We start from the raw sequence: 25,761 nt of genomic DNA on the forward strand, positions 1-25,761 counted from the left end.
TTTATGCACCGCAGTTGATACTATATCTCCAACCCAATCCATGACCCGCTCCAATACCATTCTAAGCCCTGGAATGGTCTTTGGTTTACTGGTGTTCCTCTCTTAAAGCAGTTACTTACCAATTGCTTGGATCGAATTTTTGAACAGCACTGTAAATGATTCTATTTTCAGTTTTATCTCCCATATATAATGTTTATCTGGAAATCTCAATCACGATTTTTTTCCAAGATTGATACAGTCAAGAAGTACAAATTGGTGGGCAGCATGTGGTAATTCTCAACTTGCAGCATTGAGTCATCAGCAAATAACAATACATAGAAGGGTTATGGTGGCGCTCGCAGAAGGGTTCTGGACATCCTCATCAACCTCCTCCAATCAGAGTTACAACCCCAATCCGAAGGCATTAAAGAAGTACACCATTTTCAGTATGTTGTATTTAGCTTGTTGGTTTTGATGTGCTTTGGTGACAAACTTGACGAAAAGCAAATCAAAGAAGTTGAGCGTGTTCAGTGTCAAATGCTCTTGAGTTTGGGGCGATTAGGCTTCCTTAGTTTTTGGCCTTCTGTCACCAAGGTCTAAGTTGCAATCCCATAAATTTGAGAGAGAAAGAGTCCAGTTTGTTGATACCCAATTGATAAAATTGATGCAAGAAGATGGGTAAGAGTTCCTCAAGTGAGATTATGTTCTATTGCTCAAGATCCTTCTTCTTTCGGATGGAGTGAGGACGATAAACTCCAAAGTTCCACAGGCTGAAATCAATGCAAAATCCTCGACATATTTGGGAGGTGTTTGATGGTTGAAGATGACGAGGTCAATGAGGACGCCAACAGTAAGGAAGACTTAGCCAAGAAGGCTCCTCCGAAGTAGAAGAGAGCTAGGGTGATGGTGGCCGGCGATGGCAAGGGCTGGGACTTGGGAGGGGTTGTTGATAAACGCTGAATGAAGACGAGAGAGAGAGAGCATAGAGAAGAGAAAACAGAGGAGAGAAGAGAGTCATTGTATTTTCAATATTTTGAGTTTTGATGAAAAGAAAATAAGTTAAAATTAATTTACTGTACTGCAATACATAAAGTACCAATTTTACCCCTCAAAAGTTAACAAGGTTAACGTTTTTACTGTTGCTAGGTACAAAAATTGGGTCGGACTTAAATGGTCAGGTACCATTTTGATATTTAAAAAAACATAGGTACGAAAGTTAACAGTCGAGCATAGTTCAGGTGCTGTTTGGACGATTTTTCTATAAAAAAAAAAAAAAAAAAAGTGAAACAAAAATAAGGTACGTAAACTTTTTATTTAGTGGTAACACATTGTCTTCACCCATCTCATAAGAGTTTTAATCTTCTTTCAAAACTTTGCCTCTAAAGTATACAGGAATTCGACTTGTTGATATATGACTTTACAGCTCACTTTGTGATTGTTTTACCAACTAAAATCCTCTGGTGATAAGAGGACTGATTTTTGGAGTCTATGAAAATATAAAAACCGAACTAAGGTGACAACCAAACTGAATTACTAACTCACCAACCCGTTGAGGTTAGCTGACAAAAACAAAGTAGACCCTCAAGCTTATCCACAAATTATGATATCTAAGAAAATAAGAATAATTATAAATGACTAATACTTGAATTGAAAATTGACTTTGGTCCAAAACATAGCTTTCTTTTAGAAAGATTTCGCATTATCAGTGTAATGTTACCATCTCTTTTTTTGTATTTTGGAGCGTAGTGTGAAAGTGCGGAAAATAATTCGGGATATTCCCACTGCATAATCCCATCCGGATAAAGTTGGCGAAAGCTCGATAGATAGATCAAGTGCATAGAACCAAAGAACAAACCCAGAATTATTGAAAGCGTCTTTGTTTTCTTGTGCGAGTATCACATACGAGGTCCCCAAAGTCAAATGAATGACCAATCACAGCCCCTGTGACGCTACAAAACGACAAATTCCCCCAACCATAAAAGGAGGAGCCCTCTCCGTTCAAACATTTCAAACACTTCATTTCTCTAAAACCCTAACTATCAGTAGGTTTGATCCAGCTTTGTTGCCGACCACAACAATGGAGGCCAATAATGGCTCTGGACTTCCTCCTGGTTTTAGGTTCCACCCAACTGATGAGGAACTCATTGTGTATTACCTCAAAAACCAAGCCATTTCAAAGCCGTGCCCTGTTTCCATCATCCCAGAAGTCGATATCTACAAGTTTGATCCTTGGCAATTGCCTGGTTAGTATGATTATTAGGTACCCGAATCGGGTTTCGAAATTGAATTAGTAGTAGTATAGTTGAATTCACATGTGCAGTAGTACTAATTGTTGTTAATAATGTTGTGCAGAGAAAGCAGAGTTTGGAGAAAATGAATGGTACTTCTTCAGCCCCCGGGACCGGAAGTACCCGAACGGAGTCCGGCCCAATCGCGCAACCGTGTCAGGTTATTGGAAGGCCACCGGCACAGACAAGGCAATTCACAGTGCGTCTAAGTATGTGGGGGTGAAGAAGGCTCTTGTTTTCTACAAGGGTAGACCACCAAAGGGGGTCAAGACGGATTGGATTATGCATGAGTATCGGTTAAGTGATTCGAAAAGACAGGCCAGCAAGCAACTTGGGTCCATGAGAGTAAGCATCTTTACCATTTCGATTTGGCATTTTATCGAACCCTATGACCTGCATGCTAAACTGACCATTGCTTGTTGCATTTGTAGTTGGACGATTGGGTCCTGTGTAGGATCTATAAGAAGAGGCATGTCAACAAGGCTTACTTGGATGATCCAAAACTTGAAGATTCAAGTCCCCAAATGGAGCATTTTACAGCTGCTAATGATGTCAAAGAGGAACAAGTGCTGAACTTCCCAAGGACATTTTCCCTTACTAGCCTTTTGGACATGGATTACTTGGGACCAATTTCCCAGCTTTTGAATGACAATCCAACTTATGATTTCCACAACATGCTGGCCAATAATGCAGGACTAAATGGCCAGACGTTTCAGTTTGGTGATCAAATCCCATACCAAAGCGCAGACTCGGCGAGATTCCAAGTGATGAATCATAGTGGCACCTTTAACCAACCATTATTTGTGAATCCGGCGTACAACAACATGAATGGTTTGAACCACTAACGAATTGGAATTCGGGTTCAATTAGAAACTGTGATTGGAATCATGTGATAAAACATTGTAAGATAGGTTTGGCAAAGAGCATTTGGATCTTCAACAAATTGTGAAAATGAATTCATTTCAATCCTAATCATGTTCAACTTCTTATGTCAAGTTCTTACATCATACTAGCTAATCACAATTTAACAATGAAAAATTCATAAAAACAAAATAAAAAGGAATTCATATATGTTCAAAGTTGAAAAATCTAACAAGTTCTTAACGAAATTATTAACATGTCTAAAAAAGTGGTTATGTATTTTATAAAAATCGTAGATAGATTTTGTGATAACAATTGTATTATTTAAATCCGTTTACGAATCAAACCCAAATCCTTTCCCAAGTGTGATTCCTATGGCAGTTCTTCCTAACAATAAGATTCCTTGCTAATTGTTGCTTGTAATATACGGTCTTATCCAAAAAGATGACCTACTCAGATGGGTATGGGGGTGGGTCAAACATACCGCGTGGAAACCAATCAGGGGATGACGTAACTGGACTATGTGCCATTGCCATGCACGGGGTCATGATTGAAAGCTTGTTTGGAAGACTTGGCGGCTGCTGAGGATGACATTTCAGACTCTAATGGTTGTTCAAGTCATTGACATAATCTTAATTAGTTTAATTAATCCAGTTCGAAACTCCAAGCATCATCAATTAGTTGAATTGTTTTATCAAAGATTACGACTTCATATTTAAATCCTCTCATTCTGAGGTGGAATCATGCAAACTCAACAATATTATAGATTTTGGATCATCCGATAAAGTTGAAGATTAGGTGGGTTACACATAAGTCAAAGCACCTGTATACAAGAATTAGGTTAAGGGCACAAAGGAGGTGAAGCACTATTTTAATCCTTAATGACCTTAGAGCATACCAAGATTGTTAACAAAACCATAGCTAACTAGTTGTCATTAATATACAACTCTCACCAGTAATTAACCAGCTAGCTATGCTAAAATTTAACTACTTTACAGTAATATAAATCAAACCCGGAATTGCATTATCTGTGCAGCCGTTCATCACATACTCTTACACCTTCTCTGTGTTTTACGCCGGAAATGGGATATCTTTTATGGGATTCTTCTTCAGAAGATGGATGCAGTAAGGGATGGTTGATGCTAGCTTGCACGGTTTTGTTATGGATCATTATCTATAGATGGAGCCAGAGGAACAGAAAAGGTCCCAAATCATGGCCGTTAGTAGGAGCAGCAATTGAACAACTCATGAACTATAACAGAATGCATGATTGGCTTGTCAAGTACCTGTCCGAATCAAACTCTGTTGTTGTCCCAATGCCGTTCACAACTTACACTTACATTGCAGATCCAGCTAATGTAGAACATGTCCTCAAGACCAACTTTGCAAATTACCCAAAGGTAAGTATCAAAGTCTTGGCATAACATTGGTCGCGTTTGGTTGTTTTTCTCCAAATCTCTGTTAATCTCATACTCATTTGATTAACTGAAGGGTGAAGTGTACCAATCGTACATGCAAGTCCTGCTCGGAGACGGAATCTTCAATTCAGATGGAGAAATTTGGAGGAAACAGAGAAAGACTGCAAGCTTCGAATTTGCATCCAAGAATTTGAGGGACTTCAGCACTGTTGTCTTCAGAGATTACAGCCTAAAGCTCCATAGCATTCTGAGTCAAGCATCTTTTCAAGGCCAACATGTAGACATGCAGGTGACTCCCCACATAAGTTTGTCCGTCCTGATTTTTATATAAATGGAGAGTGCTTGAATATGTTCTCTTGGTGCAGGAATTGCTGATGAGGATGACTCTGGACTCCATATGTAAGGTGGGATTTGGTGTAGAGATTGGAACCCTGGCTCCAGATCTACCAGATAATCAGTTTGCCCAGGCCTTCGACACTGCAAACATAATTGTCACATATCGATTCATTGATCCTCTATGGAAAATAAAGAAATTCTTAAATTGGGGATCAGAAGCTTTACTTGACAAGAGCATGAAAACCATAGATGATTTTACATATTCTGTAATTCGGAAGAGGAAATCAGAGATAAAAGACGCTCAACAGAGTTCAGATAAAAACCTGGTAAATTGGTAACAAAAAGACTTCTTTCTTATACATTAAAGCAAATGCATCATTTAAATAACCCAAATCTTATACAGATGAAGCATGATATACTGTCAAGATTCATCGAGTTAGGTGAAGACCCAGAAAGCAACTTAACTGACAAAAGCCTCAGGGATGTTGTCCTCAACTTCGTAATAGCTGGTCGGGACACAACAGCAACCACTCTCTCATGGGCGATTTACATGATAATGACCCATCCCGAGGTAGCTGAGAAGCTATATACGGAGCTTAAGACTCTTGAAGAAGAACAAGCACAAGAAGAGAAAGTTTCATTACTCCAATATGACAAAGAGGACCTTGAATCATTCAATCAAAGAGTGAAACAATTTGCAGGACTCATGAACTATGATTCATTGGGGAGACTCTATTATTTGCATGCAGTCATCACAGAGACACTCCGTCTGTACCCTGCAGTCCCTCAGGTATGCATCTTCCTCATTGGTCTATAAGTTCTTTCCAGAAAACATTCCTAGTGAACCAGAAATGTATACAACTCCAGGACCCTAAAGGCATATTGGAAGATGATGTTCTACCAGATGGAACAAAAGTCAGAGCAGGAGGAATGGTGACCTATGTTCCCTATTCAATGGGTAGAATGGAGTACAATTGGGGTGCTGATGCTGCTTCATTTAAGCCAGAGAGATGGCTCAATGACGGTTACTTCTTAAATGCATCGCCATTTAAGTTCACCGCATTTCAGGTTACTCAACCAAGCAATATTTAACAGTATATAAATATATATCCATGAAAGCAAAAGGTCATAAATCATCAACATAAACTGAAAAAGATATTCTTGGCCTTTTGATTTACAGGCAGGACCAAGAATATGCCTAGGGAAGGACTCTGCATACCTCCAAATGAAGATGGTACTGGCCATTCTGTGCAGATTTTTCACATTCACTTTGGTTCCCGGTCATCCAGTTGAGTATAGGATGATGACAATTTTATCAATGAAGCATGGCTTGAAGCTTACAGTAGCCAGACGCTCATCAGATGCATGATGCTTGTAGAGCCATAAGTTCATAAGTGTCAAAGATAATTGAAAGCAAATAAATGTATTTTTCCAAGTGCTCTTGCCCTTTAAAGCTTTAGAGATGAAAAGAAAAATTATCATAAAACAGGGTCCTTTTCCATTCATGTAGTATATTCAATTTACAAAGCTTCTAATCACAACAGGTATACATTATTCTTTACTATACTGTTCCCTATTCTCAGAAATAACAGTAAAATTCACATCTCTGAAACAGAAATCCAAAATGCAGATTACGAGACCAATCTCTGCTTCGTTTCTTTCCATTCAGTAATTTCAGCATCAACTTTTGCCTGGACTATTGCATGAAACCCTGGGTATGGTTCATAGCCAAAGAAGCTTTGCAGAGCCTGAAGCAATAAAAACACAGAAAACACATACACCATGGCTGTCAAGCTAGTAAAGCCATCTAAACATGAGCTGTACAAGTTGAAATCCATCAAAATTACCTCTAACAAAACAAAGAAAGGAGCCATTATAAATGCTTGTGCAAGGTTGTCCAATAGAGCCGGTGCCCGTCTCTACATATTCAATCAAATTTCGGGTGCATTAATACAAGATCAACACAAAGATAGTTCAAACCAACAGTTTTCAATACCTCAAAGGCCCCATGGCCAAGAAACTGTCCAGTCCAACACACTATCTGAGCCACCAGAACAACCTGAAAAAACAAGTTCGCCACAGTTAAACGACCCAACATCAAATGCATACTTCATTCCCAACTAAACTCAGCAATGAAAAGACTAAGCCTTTGTAGCGCACAACTTCACTAAAGTATCAAAATTCCGCAAAAATAAACGAAACCCAGATCAGATTCTCAACCAAAAACCAATAACAAGTCGGAAATCACCTTCCAAGAGAGCGAAAACCCGAGTCGACTCGCAAGGAAACTACTGCCAACCCAGCAAATAAAACAAAGCAGAGCAGCCAAGGAACCAGCTTTATGATCCAGAAAGAAGTAAAACACGGAATAGATCAAAGTCAACAAGAAGCCGACGTTGAAAGCCATAAAGACATGGCTCCCAAACAGTGAAAACTCCACGTTGAATATGGATGGCGTGAAATAGAGGAGCAACAGAGCTGTGAAGAAGATGGGCCAGACGAAGATCATATGTATCGCTATGTTGATCGGATTGCTGTGATAAGCTCCATAGAAAGCGAAGTGCTTCTCAAGGTCGAACAATCCAGTCTTCCCCATTTTTTTGCACAAAATTCCAAAATCCCCAAGAATTTTAACTCCAGGGATTTTGACTTCAGTTGCGTAATCTGAGCCGTTGGTTTTTGTTGCAAAACCAACGGTGATGATTTAAACAAGATAACGAATGCCACGTGGCAGAAAGGTAAGGTGCACGTTGGAGTATCCACACATTGGAGGAGCATTCTTCATCAACCACCATATATAGTTTCGCCCAATGCGTTCACATTTTTTGCATCGGAAGCAATGAGCAGCTTCACTAACACCACCACCACCACCAACCTCCTCCATGCCCGCATTACCACGCCCCGAAACAGTCGTTGCCGGAACTCGGTAATCCGAGCATCGTTCCCCCGAGAGGAGGATGCGGCGAGTCGTAGGAAAGTCGTGACAACATTTTTGGCTACTACACTGGGGATTGGGGTAGCTCAACATGGCATTGCTACTCCACTAGGACTAGCTCAGAATTGGGGGACTCGTTCATTTATAAGGGAACGTTTCTTTGAGCCTGGATTGTCTCCGGAAGATGCAGTGCTTAGGATCAGGCAAACTGCTGAAGGGCTACATAGTATTAGGGACATGTTGGAGGCCATGGCTTGGAGGTACCTCATCTTTTACATTCGCTTAAAGTCGGCTTATCTTTCTCAAGATTTGAAGAATGCAATGACTTTGGTGCCGGAAGTTAACCGAAAAGATTATGCCAAGACGGCCAATGAGTTGGTGGATAACATGGCAGAGGTATTCCTTTACAACTTACAGTGCATAGATCTTTGTGGCATTCACAATTTGGACCGTACATTTAAATAAGAATCTACTTTTTCGAGATGATTAAGTCTTTAAAACATGATTAATTGGAATTTTGTTTACTGTGCACAGTGTAGAGTATCTGATGACAATGTAATTATGTTTATGTTGCAGTTGGATTATTATATTCGGACGCCAAAGGTGTATGAATCATACCTATTTTACGAGAAGACATTAAAATCAATAGATGATCTGGTGTTGTTGCTGGCCTAGTACAATGTATTCGACATTTTGATTATATTTTGTAGATGGAACTCCCAAAATTTAGGAAAATTTTCCTAGATTCATTGCAAGAGGAGTCGGTTTTAGCGTAAAATACGTTTTGCATCATGGCACAAGAAAATGTAATATATTGTGGATTGAAGATACAGAAAGGCAACTCCAAGCTATGCATGTAAATGGAAGATTGTTCTGTATGTGATAACTAGCCAAATTTTTAAATCACTCCCTCACAAACACAAACCCTATCATTCCCACGAAAAGAAGACATTAGTCCATCACAATGTATCAGTTTCTTGCCACACATGACCAGCTAGCGGCGAGAGATTGCGACAGAGGACAAGATGATTAGCAGTATGATCACAACAACGGCGACGAACGAGCCGATCAGAGAGCCCGAAATGCGCTGACAGAAGTTGTTGAATTGGCGGCAGAATGGAAACCAATTGACAGGGGTGCTGCCATAGTGTGCCAGGGCCACTATTGCTGTTGCTGAGGATGCACCAGCAGTTAAAAGACCCAGCATTGCCTTCACAACACATTAGTTTAAACACACTTCATTAGAAACTCATGGCTAATCATTCTCATTCAAGTTTTGCCTAGTTCTAATTAACAATTACCGTGTCTAAGATGACCAAGGTGATCCTACTTTTCACTGCTCCAGTCCAGATTATGTGGACAATAGACACCGGAAGTGAAAGCACAAGGTAGACACATACAATTGAATTGACAATCACAAAGAACCTGCATGCGACATGAAAAATTTGACACTTCACCATTTGTTTTCAAATCAGAGTAGAAATTATATACTTGTGTGTTAGTACTACTCACGTGAACGTGGGAAGATCCTTGAAATTAGCCTTGAATCGAACAAATCGTGTGACAAAGGGAAGTGTTTGCCTGCTGGTTCCCATGGCTATGGCACTTGCTAGTGTTCCGACGGCTGCAACTACTCGCAGAATGAAATCGATAACAGAGAGCACTCTGCTCACCCTCACTTTTGGGATTGGTTTGTGGGCTTCGCTACCCTCGGGTAGTTCTGGTCCTGCTGCTACTGTTGCTGCCTTCATTTTTCCTCAGTTATGTGTGATGCTCTTGGAAGTTTGAAGCGTGCTTGTATCTGATTTAGTGATACTGCTCATGAATTTATACTAGGCAACCGGAACACCAAAGCATATCATACTTCAATCAGTGGCTTATTTCATTGGTAAAGCTTTAGTTTAACTTATTAATTTTTGCACAATGGCAATCCTACCTGCTCCCACTGGCTCCATCTTTAAGGTTGAATCATGAGCTAAGCCTTGTTCCAACTCCAACAATGAACAGATAATGGCATAATGCATCATTTCAGGTGATGGCATGGCCAATGGAAAGTATGAAGTCACTGCAAGATGAAGTCATCTAAATGCTGTGGAGAATGCAGTCACCGTTTTAGTGGGTTTGGTGGCTTTCTTAGGTTTGTGGTTGAAGATGAGAACATTTAAATGAAGGAAAAGGTGGCTTTAGGCCCAAGGACCACTGCCAATGACACCAGATATCAAATTACCATGAGTACAAGCAAATTACCACGAACACTTTTTCTGCATAATTATTAATCAAGGTGCATTATAAATGACAAAAGAAGATTTTGGAAGCAAACTGTCATTATTTTTTTGTTGAGGAGAGCAACCTTTCATTATGCATGTGTGGTTAAGATGGTGAAAATACGTATTATACAATTAATGTTTGACTCACTTCACATCCGAATTAAAAGATAAATATTAAATTTACAAAATCCATATTTTTTAAAAGTATTGTTGCTAGCTATGATGAGTATTGAACTATTTATGGCAATCAATGACTCTAAAATACTTGTAGTTAAGATGTTAGATTGAAGTATATACCAACTACTCGATGTTGATTGAAATAAGGGTCAAATTTTGAATGATTGTTATCATTTTATGTATATCCGATATCTCTCTATGTTTAAGAGATATACATATCCGGCCATCATTACGTTTAGTTGGAAATGTTCAACAAATAAACGAATTTGAAATTCCAGTATTGAGACACTTTTATATCTCAAAAATATAATTGAACTAATGTGATGTTTTAAGGTATAGTTCACTTGTGGGTTGCAGTGCATTGACTTTTAATGTTTTTTTTTTTAAATGTAATTCATTGATCAATTAACGAGTACATTCATTTAGAATGTACCAAACCATGTTGGCTAACACTAGCATTTAGAGCTTTAGTAGCAAGAGTATATGCTACCTTATTTGCCTCACAAGGTGCAAAAACTACCTTAAACTCTACATGATTCTGTAAATGAGCCTTCAAATCGTCAAGGACAAATCTAAACATGGATATATCACCCTCTGCTTGGTTCACTACTGCTGCCAGCACAGAGCAGTCAGTTCGGTTATATCCCAATCCTTCTGCCATTTTTGTCCCCTCAAACAAAGCAAGAAACTCGGTATGGAATGGTGAAACAATAGCCTGCAATGGCCGTGTTGCCATAGCTCGGACCTGCCCCCCATGTTCTCTGAACGCCAAGCCCGTACTTCCCCTTCTTTTTTGCGAAACAAAGGCAGCATCAGTATTGCATTTTAGCCATCCCATTGGCGGCTCTTGCCATCCTTGTCTTTGCGCTCTAGGTTGGGGAGCAGCGCTAGCATTGACTTTTAATGTTGTAACATGTTCTTGTAATCTGCTTACAAAGAACACGAGACATTTTTGGATACAACACTCCTGGATATTAGTTTCTTCCAATATCCTCATTATCTATTTATGTATAAAATTGTTGAAACGTCCTATATTTAGAAGATGTGCAAGAAACATAACACTAGCTTTAAGATATTTCACCCTCAAATTTCATGGTAGAAGTATGCCAGTGGAGTCATCTACTTTTTAATTACCTGCTTGGCTATATCTGATATAAGTTTGATCCTATGTAGCATTTTGTTTGAAAACCAAATATTATGCTCGTAGGACAATTTCTCTTTTTTGATATTATGCATATGCATACTTGCATAGTATGCATGAATGTTACAGTATTAAAGTAAAAATGAGAACTAAAATGCATGTACACATCAATTCCTTTTCCCAACTACTAGAATAGCATCAATATATAGTTGCAAGAACCCGTAGATAAAAACATACGGTTGTCATTTCATATAATGTATTTCTTTGAGACAAATATTATTCTTCAACAGTGTAACAAGTATAGTAGTCCTTCTTCTAATATACGGTTGAGGATCTTACATTTGATATGTCATAACCAAGAACGAATACAACCCCTTTTCACTCTCATTAGTTTCTCCCGATATTAAAATTTTATAAGGAATGCTGCAATAGATGCAAAATTTGTTCAATTATTTGTAAGAATGATAAATTCATTTCTTATTTAAGGAAGTCCACTACATTGATGATCATTCTTAGCTTTAGTTTGATGTTTTCTGAAATAAACAAAATAAAACTTTGCTTATCATTGAGGATTTTAAATTTGATCTGTCATAAATGAGTGCAATCCTTTTTCACTCTCATTAGTTTCTCCTAATATCACAAGGGACAATTCATTATACAACCATTCCTAAAAAATCTAATGGAAAAATTCATTTTTTAAGCAATAGATGCAAACTTGCAGATTTGCTCAGCTAAGGGACAGTCAAATGTATCTCAACCACATGTATTAAATAAAAAAGTAGAAATTATAACAACTTAAAACTGTGCATTTATTTTCAGCCATCAGATTCACTTGTCCCTCACAGTCTCTTAAAAACTGTCATTTAGAGCATCTTTAGTAGACTCTCTATTTTGGCTCCTTAGCTATTTTAGAGAACATGTTTAGCTTTTTATCTATTTTAGCAGCTGCACCAGACTCCTAAGTGGCTCTCTATTATAACTTTTAGCTATCTCGCTCCTAAATATAGAGAGCGGTATGAGACTCTCTATAATTTAAAATATTTCTTTTAAGTTATTTTATGTAATTTATAAATACATTTAAACTATTTAATCTTTATTCAAAAAATAATATAAATTCAAAACTAGCAAAAATAGAGAGCATTGATGCAGACGTAATTCTAAAGTGGCTAGCTAAAATGACTTTTTAGCTACGTTAGCTAAAATTTGACTAAAAAATTGCTAGCAGTGCTAAATATGCTTTTAGGTGAGCAGGCTTTTGCAAAATTGTTCAATCATTGATTCATTTCTTATTTAGTAGTACTTCTTTTATAATTTTTTTAATAAATAGTTGAAAATGCTTCACTTGATCACAAAGATGGCAGCCAACACTTGGTAAATGGTTTTAAGTTCCACTTCATGCTAAAATCCTCGCATGATCACAAAGATGGCAGCCAACACTTGGTAAATGGTTTTAAGTTCCATTTCATGCTAAAATCCTCGCATGATCACAAAGATACTCTAGTCATGCCATTTTTTACCAACTTACTTAGGGCCACCACATAAAAATGATCACAAAAACCACTAGAGGATGATGTATGACAGTATGAGCCATGAGGAAGAGGCTCATGCTTATATGAGATACTTATAATCTAAATTACAGGTAATATTAAATTTCAAATTCCAATCTACAATACAAGTTAAGATCGAGTAAAGTAGGTACAAAATTAGTAAATTACTGTTAAACGTGTTTAAGAACTTAACCATGTGGGGCATTAATGCGATGGATCTGGGTCGTATGCAATGTGATCGTTATTGATTGATAATCATGTATTGGTCATACACGTACGAGATAGACATGTAACCATGTACAATTAGACAGGTAGCCTAACTATTTTCATTTTTTATTTATATCTTTTTATCAAATGAAACTTTTTATTAACAACAACAAAACTAGCATACGAAATACAACAAATGCAAAACAACAATGAAAAATAAAAAACACAAACACATGGTCAAAGGAATGACCGCTATTGTTCCATTTTGATGGAGAGTATGGCTAAGTGCATTGACGAATGAGCAAAGTTACTACAACATTCACATTGCTCTTCATCAAACTCTAACTGCGAAAACTAAACTCATTTGAAAACCCAAATATTTTCTTTAAAAAGAGGATAAATCTCCCAAATGCTACCAATTTTTCAACAAAAAATGATTAATTAGAAAGCTTAACGAAGACATCTTATTAGAATTGGATTTATTGTGACTTTGTTTTATTATCAGTTGGGAAGTAGAGTTTTGAAGCAGAGGAAATGCTTGAAGTGGAAACTTGTTGACATTATAAATAGATAATTTTTAAAAAGTACCTCTATAACATATTAATTTCTTCTAATATCTCAATTTTTGAAATTATTAAAATCCTAAAACATCTGTAACTACGATATTGTTTAGTCAATCAGTGCTGCAAATACTTAAGTATTCCATTCACGCTAACAATATGTGCTACTCACCATCATATTCATGTCTATATTTGACCCATCATGTTATTTGTTCCTTGCTCATAAGAAAAATAAAATAAAATTAGAGAGTGATTTAAAAAAAAAAAAAAAAATTTGTTCATAAACAAGGCCATCCTTAGAAAGATGAGGCCCGAAAGAATTCAAGACTGAACCCAGTCCAATTGCAAAAGCCGGTGGTCTTCAGACAAGGTTCCTAGGCCTAAGCCTGAAAAGCCCAATACTCAGATTTTGTGTGCGTATTATAATAATAATAAATAATAATAATAATAGCGTACTGCTGCAGCTTCGGTTCTCATATCTCTGCTCTGCATTTCGGCTCCGGTTTTCTCAGGCGGATCTTTCATCAGGTACCCATCAACCTTGACTTCAATTCCCTCTCTTGTCTAGTCTAATTATACTATTGATCTTCACCCATCAATATCATCAAATCAGCTCCCTAGATACAACTTACCACCGGTTACTCTCTTCTGGTTTTTGCTTACTTTCGGTTCTCAAGATTTAATGATCCCAATCCGTGTGTTCTTTCTACTGTGATTCTCGATGAACGCAACTAATATGGAGCCTGTGGTTTTAAGTTTTTACCGACTGAAACCACGGAGGTGGGAACTGGCCGGATGTGGTGAAGGCTTGCATGTATATATATATCAATTTAGTTGTTATATGCGAAATAGACTATTGCTTTTTAGTTGTGTTATGAGATGATTTGCTTCAGTTTATTTTGAATCTCGTCACTCTTGACTTTTTTTTTTTTTTTTTCTGGATGCTGATCTAGTTATTTGGACAGAGATTAAATATCAGTCAGAAGACGTACAGGTGATACTTCTTCACTGTCAGTGTAGCTAATAAGATAGATCCTCGGTTTTGATGTCTAACCAAAAACTGTGAAAAGATTTTGAAATGAGATGATTTAATATGGTTGTATGACATGACATTTATAGAGGTAGATAGGTAGGTGAAAACTTCAATGCGGTTTGTGGCATGTATATGATACTCACAACAATAATTTCGTTCTACTTCGATTGGGGTTATGTTCTGGACCAATTTTTATACATTTGAATGTCGTGAGATTTTCAAATTTGAAGGGGCTCTCCCCCTAATTTTTCCAATGATTGGAAGGGTTTAGCTCTCCCACTATTTTTGATTGAGTGATTTTGTTAAATTTTGCAGCTTGTCACCTGTGCCTAGAGCAAAATATGTCGGCTACAAACACGGAGGATGTGAAGGACCAGGAGCTTGCTGATAGTGCTCTCAATAACCAAGGTCACGGTGACAGTGCCGAGCAAGACATAAAAGCTTCAGATGAAAGCCGCGATGAACATCCCATGCCTTCAGTTCAGAAGGAGGTTAAATACTGCTCTATCTTTTAGTTTCAAACGCTTTGAAGTAATCTACCTTAATTATGAAAAGTTCTATGAAGATGCTAATTAGTGTTTTCTACCAAACTTTTGAAACCATTTACGATCTAAAAGTTGGTCATTTAATGCAAACTGTTAATTGTCTTTTGCTTTAGAATCCTTCCCAGGGCATGAACTTTACTACGATCGATCAACAGATTTCATTAGGTGTCTTTTATCTATTAACTTATGCAGTAGGCTCACTTCTACCATGTTCTTTTTTGCAGGAGGAAACAATTAAGAAAAAGTATGGGGGTATTATTCCTAAGAAGCCTCCACTAATATCCAAGGTGACTGTTGGCCTTACTGTATCTCATTCTCACACATCTTATCTCTTTGAAGCTGCTTTTCTAGTTTCATCTTTATATTTAGACAAAGTCATCCAATACTAAGTTAAATTTTCTGTCAGGACCATGAGCGGGCTTATTTTGATTCTGCTGATTGGGCATTGGGAAAGGTAACGTATTTGATTCACTTAAATTGTAGTTGCTATATCTCTGAACTTTAAATGCCTAATTTCTTTGCCTGCCTTTTGTCCTGTTTTCTAAATAGCAGGGAGCACATAAGCCGAAAGGACCACTTGAAGCACTCCGCCCAAAGCTGCAGGTATGTTTGACGATACCAGTCAATTTCCGTGGCTAAAGCTAAGCTAGCACTTGTTAGGGGCAGAAAGATCATCCATCACTGGGTGAAAATATATTAAAACTGGGATATGTATTACATTTTTGGTCTGCCCTGTTATCCCTTGCCAAGTCTTTATACATCAAGTTAGTATGCTTGCATTGATGCCCTCCAAGAAGCTGTGAAGCTAAGGAGCGTGACATTTTGAATTACAGCAAGATCAGCAGTGACTTGTTGCTGCGATAATGAGTTTTAAACTCCTAATGAAAGTAGTAAAATGAGTAGAAGCTATTGGACATAAGCCTAGATATGTGATGTTGTTTGTACTCTGTAATGGTACAATTTCAGTGGTTTTGATCTCTTTTTTCTTTTGTGTCATTTTTGTTGTCTTATCAGCCTACACCACACCAGCAAGTGCGTTCAAGGCGCGCCTCCTATACACGCGCAGATGATGTTGAAGGTATGTGCTAGCAATAATTAATTTCCCAGAGCACCACCCATAACCATGTTCAACTGCTGAACTCCTTTTTTCTTTTTGCTACAGTAGATGGCGTCAATAACAACACTTTGGAGGAGGAAGTCCAATCCAGCAAAACTGATGTTAGCAGCAGTAACAACACCAGCACAAACACCGCTACTGAGGATGAGAGCCGCCATGAGTAACTACCTCCTGCATGCTCACAAGTTAGAAAACCCGAGTCCCAGATCTTTACCAAAGTGCCAGAGCAAATAAGCAAACTGAATCATGCAACGTTTTTGTACTTGTTGTAACATGAATCATAGTAACCTGCAGTAAAATATGACATTCACATTTTCTTAGATGTGCTTGTGATGAGAATAAGGCAGAAATTACTAAACAACCAGGAAAGGGATATATATATTTTTTTTTCTTTTTGAGAAGACCCGGAAAGGGATTAATTTTGATAAAAACGACAAGTTGTAAATGTCGTTGGCCATAAGGACATATCACAAGTCATGACAAGGCACTAGTCATTCCCAGACCGGAGAGAAAACCATGATCCTTTACGGTCCTCTCTTCTCATCCGGCGTTACGCCACGTGGCAAAACCACATCTTCTTCTTCTTCTTCTCCGACCCGAGTCAACTCGGACGCTTCACCGGTCGGATCACTCGGGCCGGACTCGTTCTGTCCGAGCGGCTTATGTTCTTGCGGAAGAAGACGCTTCATCGAAGCAGCAGTCACTTCATCTCTATTCCCAATTTGCCCCTCCACCTCCTCCGCTTCCAAGTCGCAGTTCGACGATTATACGGTACGTATGTAACGTCTTCCGGTCTCAGCCTTCACCTGAAGTTTTAGGGTATAATTGGTATTTCCACTTAACACAGGCCACGTTGAGGAAAGTTCACCCTCCTCGACCAGACTGGTATGAAGAGTTGTATGCGTCAGCGTTGAACACCGGCATGCAATCTTACGAAGAAGAGGTTAGTTTAGTCATTTAACAATTGACTTAGTAGGTCTGAAATCAGTGTTATTACATTTTTGAATGTGGCTGCATTTTTCATTTTCATGGGGTAAGATTGCGGGTTACAAGTCGGAGCTCTTTGCTAAGTTGAAGGGAAAAGCTGAGCAAGTGTTGGAAATTGGTATAGGGACTGGTCCTAATCTAAGATACTATGGTGCTGATGATGGTGTCCGAGTTTTCGGCGTGGATCCTAATAAAAAGATGGAAAGATATGCTAAGGCTGCGGCAGTGGCTGCTGGTCTGCCCCTTTCGAACTTTGAGTTTATACAAGCAGTATGTCATACTTCCCTTGTGGCGCAGCTGGAATGTTGAAACTGGTTGTGCTTGCATGATTGCTTACACTGTTCACCATTAACTGAAGTTACCTTCTTATATATTCAGTTCTCTTCGTGGTAAAGAAATCTTCTAGGTTGTTTAATAATGTATAGGGGAAACATATGTAGGTGTTGATTTGGTTTCTTTAGCTAATCTCTGTCAGTCTTGCAATGCCGGTGGTGGAAGTTGTGGATAATTCAAAACTTGGAGCTGTTTTCATGTTTCTGAGAGATTTGGAGTACATGGATATATACCCGGGGAAGCTTCATTTATCATTGTTTTGAATTGCAATTCATACTGAAACTGAGTGGTATGGAACCTTTATGCCGAGATGGTTATTGTTATATCAGTAGTCTTGCGGCCTTCAGTTTGGAGTGTGAAAGTTAACTTTTAACTTGTTATTTTAATGCATATTTTTACCTGTAATGGAATTTGAGTTTTCTAGTTACTCTTCCCCTTTGTAATATATATTTTTGTTTGTGATACTAGAATTTACATTTCACCTTTTTACATGCCAACCAGGTTGGGGAGGCTATACCATTAGATGATGCTTCTGTTGATGCAGTTGTTGGAACCCTAGTATTGTGTTCTGTAAAAGATGTCAACAAGACTCTAAAAGGTAATGAAAGTTTCTTAACCATAGTTTCCTTCTTATGAACTTATAGTCTGAGCTTTTCTTATCTTCTCATCCAGGAACCTCTTTGTGTCTTAAATAGCACCCATTATGAAAATGTTTCATATGACTTGGATACAACAGACCTTGTTAATCTATATCCAACCCTTTTAACAAGTCATTTCTGCTTCTGTATTCAGAGATTAAGAGAGTGCTGAGACCAGGTGGACTCTACTTGTTTGTGGAGCATGTGGCTGCTAAAGGTAGTCGAGCTGAAATTCTTATTTCATAACAAAAAGTAGTGCCGGTTTACCGATGGAGTAATGTACTTGCTAACTACTTTTTGCTAATATTTTGGTGCTGCAGATGGGACAGCCCTCAGATTTATACAGAGTGTTCTTGATCCTTTGCAACAAACCCTTGCCGATGGGTGTCATTTCACCCGGGAAACAGGAACCAATATATCCAGATCCGGCTTCTCAGGCGTCGAGCTTAGCATGACCTCCTTGTCCAGTACCTCAATTATAAACCCTCAAATCTATGGAATAGCTTGCAAGTAATAACATCCTGTGGTTTGTTTGATGTCCTAACATCCTGAATAGCTTTGTTCCTTGTTTTGTCCTTCATTTCTAATATAGCCGATATTTAGAACAAACATTAGAAGACCCTGTGGTTTCTTTTGGATTAGGCTACTTAATTTTCTACAAGCTTTCCTCAGAAGGAATAATTATTGTACATAATCGACAATCTTGGATTCGAGTATTATTATTGGAAGATATTGAAATTAGGTTTGCAGGCATGGCATTATAATTCGGCTTGTGGGGCTAATCGCTTTGGCTTGAAGACAAGTTTGAGCTCATAATTTTCAATTATTCCCATAGTGTTGTTTGTTACACCTACATTATTGTTGAAATCTGTGATTATGAATCCAATATTAAGGGGGTCTACTTGTGGGTGCTACAGTGAACCTGTGACAACACACATGGAATTGTAGTTTGAACAAGCTAACGGCAATGGTGTATTGAAGAAATAATTGTAGTTCCAAAAATAGGAAGTATTTAATTCCCTCATACTTCAATGAAACAAATTATATAGGTCATAATTCAGTCTTGATTTTGAATATATTCAATGAAACGAATCTTTCATTGAACGATCTTAATTTGACTCAAAGAATAAATTTTAGTGGTAGTGTAAAATTAGATTCAAATTGTTAAGGAAATTTCTTTTATACACCGGCAGTCACATATTAGGTGATCTTAACTCTTAATATTTATAGTAAACATTTTTTTTTTTAATAGCTAAAAAATGCACTTTATATTATCTAGCCGTTAATTCTTATTTGTATAAGTACGTGCCGATTCTGTGAATCTCTTCCCAATTTTCAAACAGCTGAAAGGTGAAAAAGAGGAAAGCATGAAAGGTAAAAAAGAGGAAAGCATGAAAGAAAAAGTTGTGCGTCAAAAGTTGAGAGAAAAGCCAAGTTTAGGATCAAATTGATTGAATGAAAAAGAAAAAAAACTATTGTTAAGAGGGAAATAAATAAAGAAAAGAACTTGGAGTGAATAGAATTGTACAATAAAGGGAGGATCTTGATGCAAAAAAGTCCCCCCTAAATCTGCTCCTGCTTTCTCTCCCCCAATATATTAGGGTTTTCATTTCTTAAACACACTCGACCAGTCTCGCTGTTTCTTCTCGTGTTTCGTCACTGTCTCTAATTGTAAGCTCTCTCTTCTCTTTCTCGATTACATTTTTTTTTTTTGGGGTTTTGTTTCTAATTATTGCTAGGGTTTTTCCTCTGCTTTTTTCAGCTAAAAAATTTTGCTTTCTATCTTCTGTGCTTGCCTGGCTTGACTACTGTCTAATTGGTGTTTCCAAGAGCATACTGTGTTCCTTGTTTATGTGGTTGCTTAGCAGTTTCTAAATATTTGATCTTTTTGGTTATCTGCTATCAGTTTCTGTTGAATAATTTGCCAATTTAGAATGCACTTTCCGCAAGTTTTGAAATTTTAGTGTAACTTTGAACACCCACTTGATTTTGGTTGTAAAAATCACTGCTTTGTGGGTTTATGCGAGTTTTCGAAGTTTTGTGATTGTTGTTAGTTTTGATGACTGCAGAAACTTAACATAGCCATCAGCTAAATTTGGTTAAGCCTTCTTGTCAGTGTTGGGACTATAACAACTGAAGAATTGCTGACTTGCTGAGGAAATTTGGAGGTGTAAAGCAGTGTGGTTTTACATAGGGCAATGTTGATGAAGAGAATTTGATCCTGTTTACGCAAGATTGAGAGTTTTGTGTGTGTGGAGTTGTACTGCAAGGTTCAATCTTCGTGTGTGGTGCTTCGAATCCCAAGTGGAGTACAGTGCTTAAAATAGTTAGATTGTGAGTTTTGATGAGTGGCACTTGGCATAAGTCCCTAACCTGTGTCGGGAATGTTGATTTCATGTTAGTGTAGATTAGTGAGGTGGGATTCAGGAAGCTTGATAGCAGAGGGAGTCAATCATCTAGTGTCTTTTAAACAATAGCTAAAACGGGGTCCCTCTGTTGTGTGGCTGCAAGGCCACATGAGTCACATACGGCCAGTAGGGACTGGTCTGTTGGTCCAGACGAGCCTTGTTGGCGAACTAATACGAGCTTTTCTCCACCTCCTTCGAGATGGGATTTTCGATTCCAATCTGAAGAACTGCAATATGGTTTGCATGATGGTGTGCAACTATATGGGTCTTCTACTTCATCAAACAGTAGAGGAAGTAGGGGATGGGTGAGAGGGAATCATCTCTATAATCATCATTACTCTGCATCTGATGGTGCTGGGCTGTTTTTAAGTAGTTCGTCTGACCATTCTCAAGGTCCTCAGTGGACACCTCCAGCAATACAGGAAATCAGTATCGATGATTATGAAACTACAAAAAGGAGAGGTAATACAATTGATAATGCATCTCTTTTTCAGTTTTAACTGCAGATGGCCTTACATTGTTGATGTATATTAGTATATACTTATGTGCACTTGTTGTCTCTGTTCTTTAATGTACTATTTAATTTACACTGGTCACCCTAAACTCTAAAAGAGTAAAAACACTTGCATTAGCCTTTTGAGTCTGTGTTTACTCTTATCAAACCTTCTTTTACAGATATTATAGTGTTAGGCCATTACCTGAAGGTTCATTTTAGTGTGTGTGTGTGTATGCGCACGCCTGCCTGTGTGTGAAAAGTGGCTGTTGTTTGTATTAACCATTTTTACAAATCAGTCTATTGTATAATATCCGAATTCATTGGCACACCAGGTTCATTTTATTTTTGCAGCAAGTATTTCTATGTTATTTATTACACTAACTGATACAAGAGAAATGCCAACCAATAATAATTACTAGTGTGCCATGCTTAACTAGTTAACTCTTATACTTTACAACATGTACTTATCTTGATGAAGAATACAAACAGAATATTTTAAGTCAAGATTTGGAAAGTAGTTCAAATATATCTAGGTTTTTATTATTAGGATTATTTCTTTAGGATTCTTCAAGGATATCCCTAGTTATTCTAGAGTTATCTTAGCCTCCCTATATATAGAGGCCTTTGTAGTCTTTTATTGGCAGATTTGAGTTAATAAAAATTGAAAGCTTTTGCTTCTCTCCAGGTTTGTGTGATGCAACCTAACCTTAGGTGTGATGCCTAAGTTCTCTAGGTGTGATGCCTAGAAACCCTGCTGGTGTGATGCTAGTAGTTCTATCCCTTTTCTTCTTAAGTTTCTTATTCTAAATCCCTTTTCTTTCTAACAATCGAGACTGCTGCAAATAAACCCTAGTTCTACAGTTCTTTTGCTACTTGTCCTGCATCATATCTTCCCTTTTCTATCCTTTGATAATTGGTGCTGCAGGTTGATACTTAAGAGATGTTTAGGCACTTATTTAACCTGATCTGGAAAATTCATTTGTTTAGAGATAATGCAATGAGTTAGGAATGTTGGATGTGAACTTTTGTTATGCCCGTTAGATTCCCGGGCTGATCCTGAGTTCGGTTAACATTTAAACTTTGTGATTCTCAATATGTTATCCTCAATTCCTCATGGATGGTCAAAGTTTGCATTTTGAAGGATATGGTTGTATTATCGTCTGGTTTGAAGTATTTTTTCTTATTTGAGTTTGAATTGCTCTTGGCTTATACATTTACCATAGTTGACATTCAAAGTTTTTAATATTAAAGAAGTTGGGTGATCTCTAGATTGTCATCGCTGTTGCCTATATTCATGTTTTCATTAACTCAACTTCAATGCCTCTTGCTTGCTAGGTCCAGCTTTTGGGAAGTCATCCTTTAGACCTACCATGGAGGTACTGTTTTAGAATTTAGTTTTCGTAGATTATTAAATCAAAGACTTGTATTGAAGCATATCCTTTGTTGTATCTTTGCAGGGAACCTCAGAAATTCAAGATACTGGGGGGTCCACGTCATCTCATTCAGACAGTAGTGAATCTGAACCCACGGTCAAGGCATCCCTATCTTGTCATCATACTTTCGCAAGTCGCCGTTCTTTCATGTCCAAACCTATATATCCCTTGTCATTTCCTCCACAAACTCCCCCCAGAGAGGCTTCTGACTTCACAGTTGCTGGGTTTCCTGAATTTGATGCTACCACTCCTCAGAGGGATGGCCACCGCTGGAGCAGTGCCAGCAGCAGTGTTGATTTTACTGATGTTTCTGAGTCATTTGAGGCAGAAATTTCTGGTCGACACTTTAGTAATATGTCTGAGGGGTTTAGATGTGGCTTGTGTGATAGGTTCCTTTCACGGAGATCACCTTGGAGTTCTCGTCGCATAGTCAGAAGTGGAGATATGCCAATCACTGGGGTTCTTTCTTGTTGTCATGTTTTCCATGCAGAGTGCTTGGAGCAAACAACACCGAAGATCCGCAAAAGTGACCCTCCTTGCCCCCTATGTGCCCGACTTGAGGAGGAAAACCTCTCTGAACAGCAAGGCTTTTCTAGATTGCGAGCTAGTTTTCCAAGACTTAGACCAATTAGTGATGATGGACCATCCAGGCCTTGGGGATGCGCTCAGGTGGGAGATTGTGTTGAAGGGGCTTTGCATGCTCCCCCACGCAATAGTATGCTGTTGCTTAATAGGAGTCGTATAAAGAAAAATCTTTCTTTGAAAAGCAATTCGAGCAAAGAATTTCCTGGTAAATTGAGAAAAAGCGGCGCTTACTATTCACAACATCTGAGTGGAAAATCAGTTGATCAGGGAGCAGTTGGATGCTCAAAGTCAAAGATGACAGCAGGGCCGAGTATTAAGAGCTGAAGCAACATTTCTAGTGGTGCTATTTCCGTTTCCTTGAAGTCTCTACTAATTGGTTGCAAGTCTCAGTTTAGTCCTAGTGAAATTATTTTTGAAGTGATTGGATAACCTGGTCGCCTTGTATAGATTTGATCTTGTGCAAATTATGGGTTGAAACTTTAAAACCCTGGTTGGAACTTGAAAGTAGACCAATGCATGTTTGCATGTTTATTGTACCACTGCATTTTGTTTGTGAATGAATTTTAGTAGAAGAATGTTTTCGATGACTATCCACTGTTCTTAGACATGAATTGCCAGAAATTGATGTAGATGGTTGAGAAGTATGAATTTGAGAACAGCTTAACGGTTTTTCTATGTTAGGCGCAGAAGTGTCTCTTTGATTTGCCCATCAGAAATATATATAACTCTATTTCATCAAAGATGAGGAAGAAACAAGTAAATTGTATCTACCTTGAATCTATCCAAGTTGTGAATGGTGTTGAGAAATGAAAGAAATGACTGATTATGCGGAGGGGAAAGTCAGCTGATAAGCCAAAGAAGCTCCACATTGTGAATGCAAATGTGGAATGTTAAGCAGTTGTAGTCCCGGATAGGCTCAGACATTCATTTCATCAAAACCATGCTAAAACGTTAGCTTGGCCAAGCACAGCTTGGAAATAGACAAAGGAGTGGCTTACTTGACCTCTCCTCCTGATCATATAACTTGCTTTATCACAATGTGTCTTCTAACAGGCTGGTGCCTGATAGTTTAGCCCAGTTTTTCTTTTGTTTAGGCCTCTGGCCCCATGTAACTAAAAACAAAAACAAACAAAAAACCAAAAAACATTAATTAAGTTCGTAATCGAAAATGTTACGTTGCACCAATGCTGCTTCGGTGTTTTACATGACATCATCTTAGCAATTAGTGTCATCCTAAAACTTTTATTTTTAAGTATGTTACTTGAGCTCTTATTTAAAAAACACTTCTGAAACCCAAAGAAGCTCGATGTGAGCTTACTTAATGTGGAGACTATTGAAATGTTCATGATCTGCTTCCAAAGTCGAAAGGAGCCTGATATGTCAAAATGGTCCATTCACAATTTCACATTGGTCCTAGTTCCTTAATTCCTTGAATGATAAATGGGCTGTACTAGCCTGCAAAACACAAGCTCAAGCTGGGAAATAAAAGACAAACACAAAGAAAATATCTCTGATTCTCCATCATGTAGTGGTTGAAATTACTACGCATCGTCCTCCTCCTTTACCTTCGAGGAAGCACTGGGGTCATCCCAACTCGTACAGTAACTGTAACAGAGCCTTCACACAGAAAGCTGAAAGCTCCTTGTTTAGAAAGCCATTGATGACTTGAAATTGACATTTGAGCTGGTCTCATCCATATGGGGTCCCTAGCTGGCTAGCTCCCTCCACCTCCATGGATTCTCTCTGCATTTGATCTTTTTCTTTTACTGTCTCACACCTGTATATGTTTTCTTATTAATATCAACCTGCACGTATTGGGTATACAATTACACTTCACCGTCAAGTTTGGTCCTCTACATATATCTACACAACACCCACAAGTAATTTCCAATCTTAATTAACCAATTCCTGGGCCAGCAAGCTATAGCTTTCTGTACTATGATCGATGTGATCAGCTTGTCTCACCTCCACCACAGATTAATACAGAGACCAAATTCCTAGCCACTGAAATTTTACATGATGGGGTAGTGGAATATTTGCTATGCCTAGCTTAGCTAGGGTTTCAGAAAGAGAAAAGGCACCATAGTCTAGTCCCCACAAATCATGTGCTCCGTCGGGTATAGCCCAGACATCTGCACATTGTGACATACCAGCATATAGAATGCCATTGCCTAAATGTTTCTTCTTCTTCCTACTCCTCTCTCTCCCTCTCCCTCTCTCTCTCTCTGTTTCTGTCTCTGTTTGTCTCTGTCTCTTGCGACTACTGTACCACTGTCTATTTATCACTGTTTTCTACAATTGGGCCAACTGGGCCCTGCTGAATCATCGCAACCAAACCACTAGCCATGTTCTCAGTCCTTTTCGATCTCCTCAATTGTGCACCAATTTGCCACGATACAAGATTTGATAAGTACTGCGATTTTGACTCCCCTGACCTTATGTTGCAATCACTAGTACCACTGCTTTAGAT

At 38.2% G+C, this 25,761-nt stretch overlaps 9 protein-coding genes across 11 annotated transcripts; 6 read left to right on the top strand and 3 right to left on the bottom strand.

Annotated features, from left to right (window-relative positions):
- Window positions 1-1,974: 1,974 nt before the first annotated feature.
- Window positions 1,975-3,256, top strand: LOC112196497 (NAC domain-containing protein 1). The gene is made up of 3 exons (XM_024336856.2): window positions 1,975-2,222; window positions 2,332-2,612; window positions 2,699-3,256. Exons 1-3 carry the CDS (start codon window positions 2,057-2,059, stop codon window positions 3,110-3,112), a joined length of 861 nt encoding a protein of 286 aa, XP_024192624.1. The 5' UTR covers window positions 1,975-2,056; the 3' UTR covers window positions 3,113-3,256.
- A 495-nt stretch (window positions 3,257-3,751) lies between these two features.
- On the top strand, window positions 3,752-6,317 carry LOC112196495 (cytochrome P450 704B1). Of its 3 annotated transcripts, XM_040518024.1 has the most exons (7): window positions 3,755-3,986; window positions 4,165-4,528; window positions 4,620-4,835; window positions 4,912-5,208; window positions 5,286-5,672; window positions 5,750-5,950; window positions 6,063-6,317. In XM_040518024.1, the coding sequence occupies exons 2-7, from the start codon at window positions 4,211-4,213 to the stop codon at window positions 6,249-6,251; spliced, it is 1,608 nt and encodes a 535-aa protein (XP_040373958.1). In that variant the 5' UTR covers window positions 3,755-3,986; window positions 4,165-4,210; the 3' UTR covers window positions 6,252-6,317. The 3 variants fall into 3 exon arrangements, with proteins under 3 accessions (XP_024192623.1, XP_040373958.1, XP_024192622.1); XM_024336855.2 differs by having other exon boundaries at window positions 3,752-4,528; window positions 5,250-5,672; XM_024336854.2 differs by having other exon boundaries at window positions 3,755-4,528.
- A 40-nt stretch (window positions 6,318-6,357) lies between these two features.
- LOC112196498 (2-hydroxy-palmitic acid dioxygenase mpo1) lies at window positions 6,358-7,498 on the bottom strand. The gene is made up of 4 exons (XM_024336857.2): window positions 7,131-7,498; window positions 6,879-6,941; window positions 6,730-6,801; window positions 6,358-6,630 (listed from the first exon to the last, which is right to left on the bottom strand). Exons 1-4 carry the CDS (start codon window positions 7,476-7,478, stop codon window positions 6,514-6,516), a joined length of 600 nt encoding a protein of 199 aa, XP_024192625.1. The 5' UTR covers window positions 7,479-7,498; the 3' UTR covers window positions 6,358-6,513.
- A 172-nt stretch (window positions 7,499-7,670) lies between these two features.
- On the top strand, window positions 7,671-8,661 carry LOC112196499 (photosynthetic NDH subunit of lumenal location 2, chloroplastic). The gene is made up of 2 exons (XM_024336858.2): window positions 7,671-8,213; window positions 8,394-8,661. The coding sequence occupies exons 1-2, from the start codon at window positions 7,722-7,724 to the stop codon at window positions 8,490-8,492; spliced, it is 591 nt and encodes a 196-aa protein (XP_024192626.1). The 5' UTR covers window positions 7,671-7,721; the 3' UTR covers window positions 8,493-8,661.
- On the bottom strand, window positions 8,610-9,886 carry LOC112196500 (casparian strip membrane protein 1). The gene is made up of 4 exons (XM_024336859.2): window positions 9,754-9,886; window positions 9,330-9,649; window positions 9,119-9,242; window positions 8,610-9,027 (listed from the first exon to the last, which is right to left on the bottom strand). Exons 2-4 carry the CDS (start codon window positions 9,566-9,568, stop codon window positions 8,812-8,814), a joined length of 579 nt encoding a protein of 192 aa, XP_024192627.1. The 5' UTR covers window positions 9,569-9,649; window positions 9,754-9,886; the 3' UTR covers window positions 8,610-8,811.
- A 793-nt stretch (window positions 9,887-10,679) lies between these two features.
- On the bottom strand, window positions 10,680-11,099 carry LOC121052883. Its single transcript, XM_040518825.1, has one exon. The coding sequence runs from the start codon at window positions 11,097-11,099 to the stop codon at window positions 10,680-10,682; it is 420 nt and encodes a 139-aa protein (XP_040374759.1).
- A 3,029-nt stretch (window positions 11,100-14,128) lies between these two features.
- LOC112197625 lies at window positions 14,129-16,731 on the top strand. The gene is made up of 7 exons (XM_040518448.1): window positions 14,129-14,244; window positions 15,065-15,240; window positions 15,519-15,581; window positions 15,701-15,748; window positions 15,847-15,897; window positions 16,309-16,372; window positions 16,457-16,731. Exons 2-7 carry the CDS (start codon window positions 15,091-15,093, stop codon window positions 16,573-16,575), a joined length of 495 nt encoding a protein of 164 aa, XP_040374382.1. The 5' UTR covers window positions 14,129-14,244; window positions 15,065-15,090; the 3' UTR covers window positions 16,576-16,731.
- Window positions 16,732-16,893: 162 nt separating this feature from the next.
- LOC112197624 (methyltransferase-like protein 7A) lies at window positions 16,894-19,130 on the top strand. Its single transcript, XM_024338370.2, has 6 exons — window positions 16,894-17,182; window positions 17,259-17,354; window positions 17,450-17,668; window positions 18,233-18,329; window positions 18,524-18,586; window positions 18,690-19,130. Exons 1-6 carry the CDS (start codon window positions 16,928-16,930, stop codon window positions 18,881-18,883), a joined length of 924 nt encoding a protein of 307 aa, XP_024194138.1. The 5' UTR covers window positions 16,894-16,927; the 3' UTR covers window positions 18,884-19,130.
- Window positions 19,131-20,753: 1,623 nt separating this feature from the next.
- On the top strand, window positions 20,754-23,881 carry LOC112199722. Its single transcript, XM_024340700.2, has 4 exons — window positions 20,754-20,766; window positions 20,847-21,239; window positions 22,609-22,649; window positions 22,731-23,881. Exons 1-4 carry the CDS (start codon window positions 20,754-20,756, stop codon window positions 23,613-23,615), a joined length of 1,332 nt encoding a protein of 443 aa, XP_024196468.2. The 3' UTR covers window positions 23,616-23,881.
- The last annotated feature ends 1,880 nt before the right edge of the window (window positions 23,882-25,761 follow it).

The sequence above is a fragment of the Rosa chinensis genome, chromosome 4 (genome assembly GCF_002994745.2).
Source record: "Rosa chinensis cultivar Old Blush chromosome 4, RchiOBHm-V2, whole genome shotgun sequence".
In the NCBI taxonomy this organism is placed as follows: Eukaryota; Viridiplantae; Streptophyta; class Magnoliopsida; order Rosales; family Rosaceae; genus Rosa; species Rosa chinensis.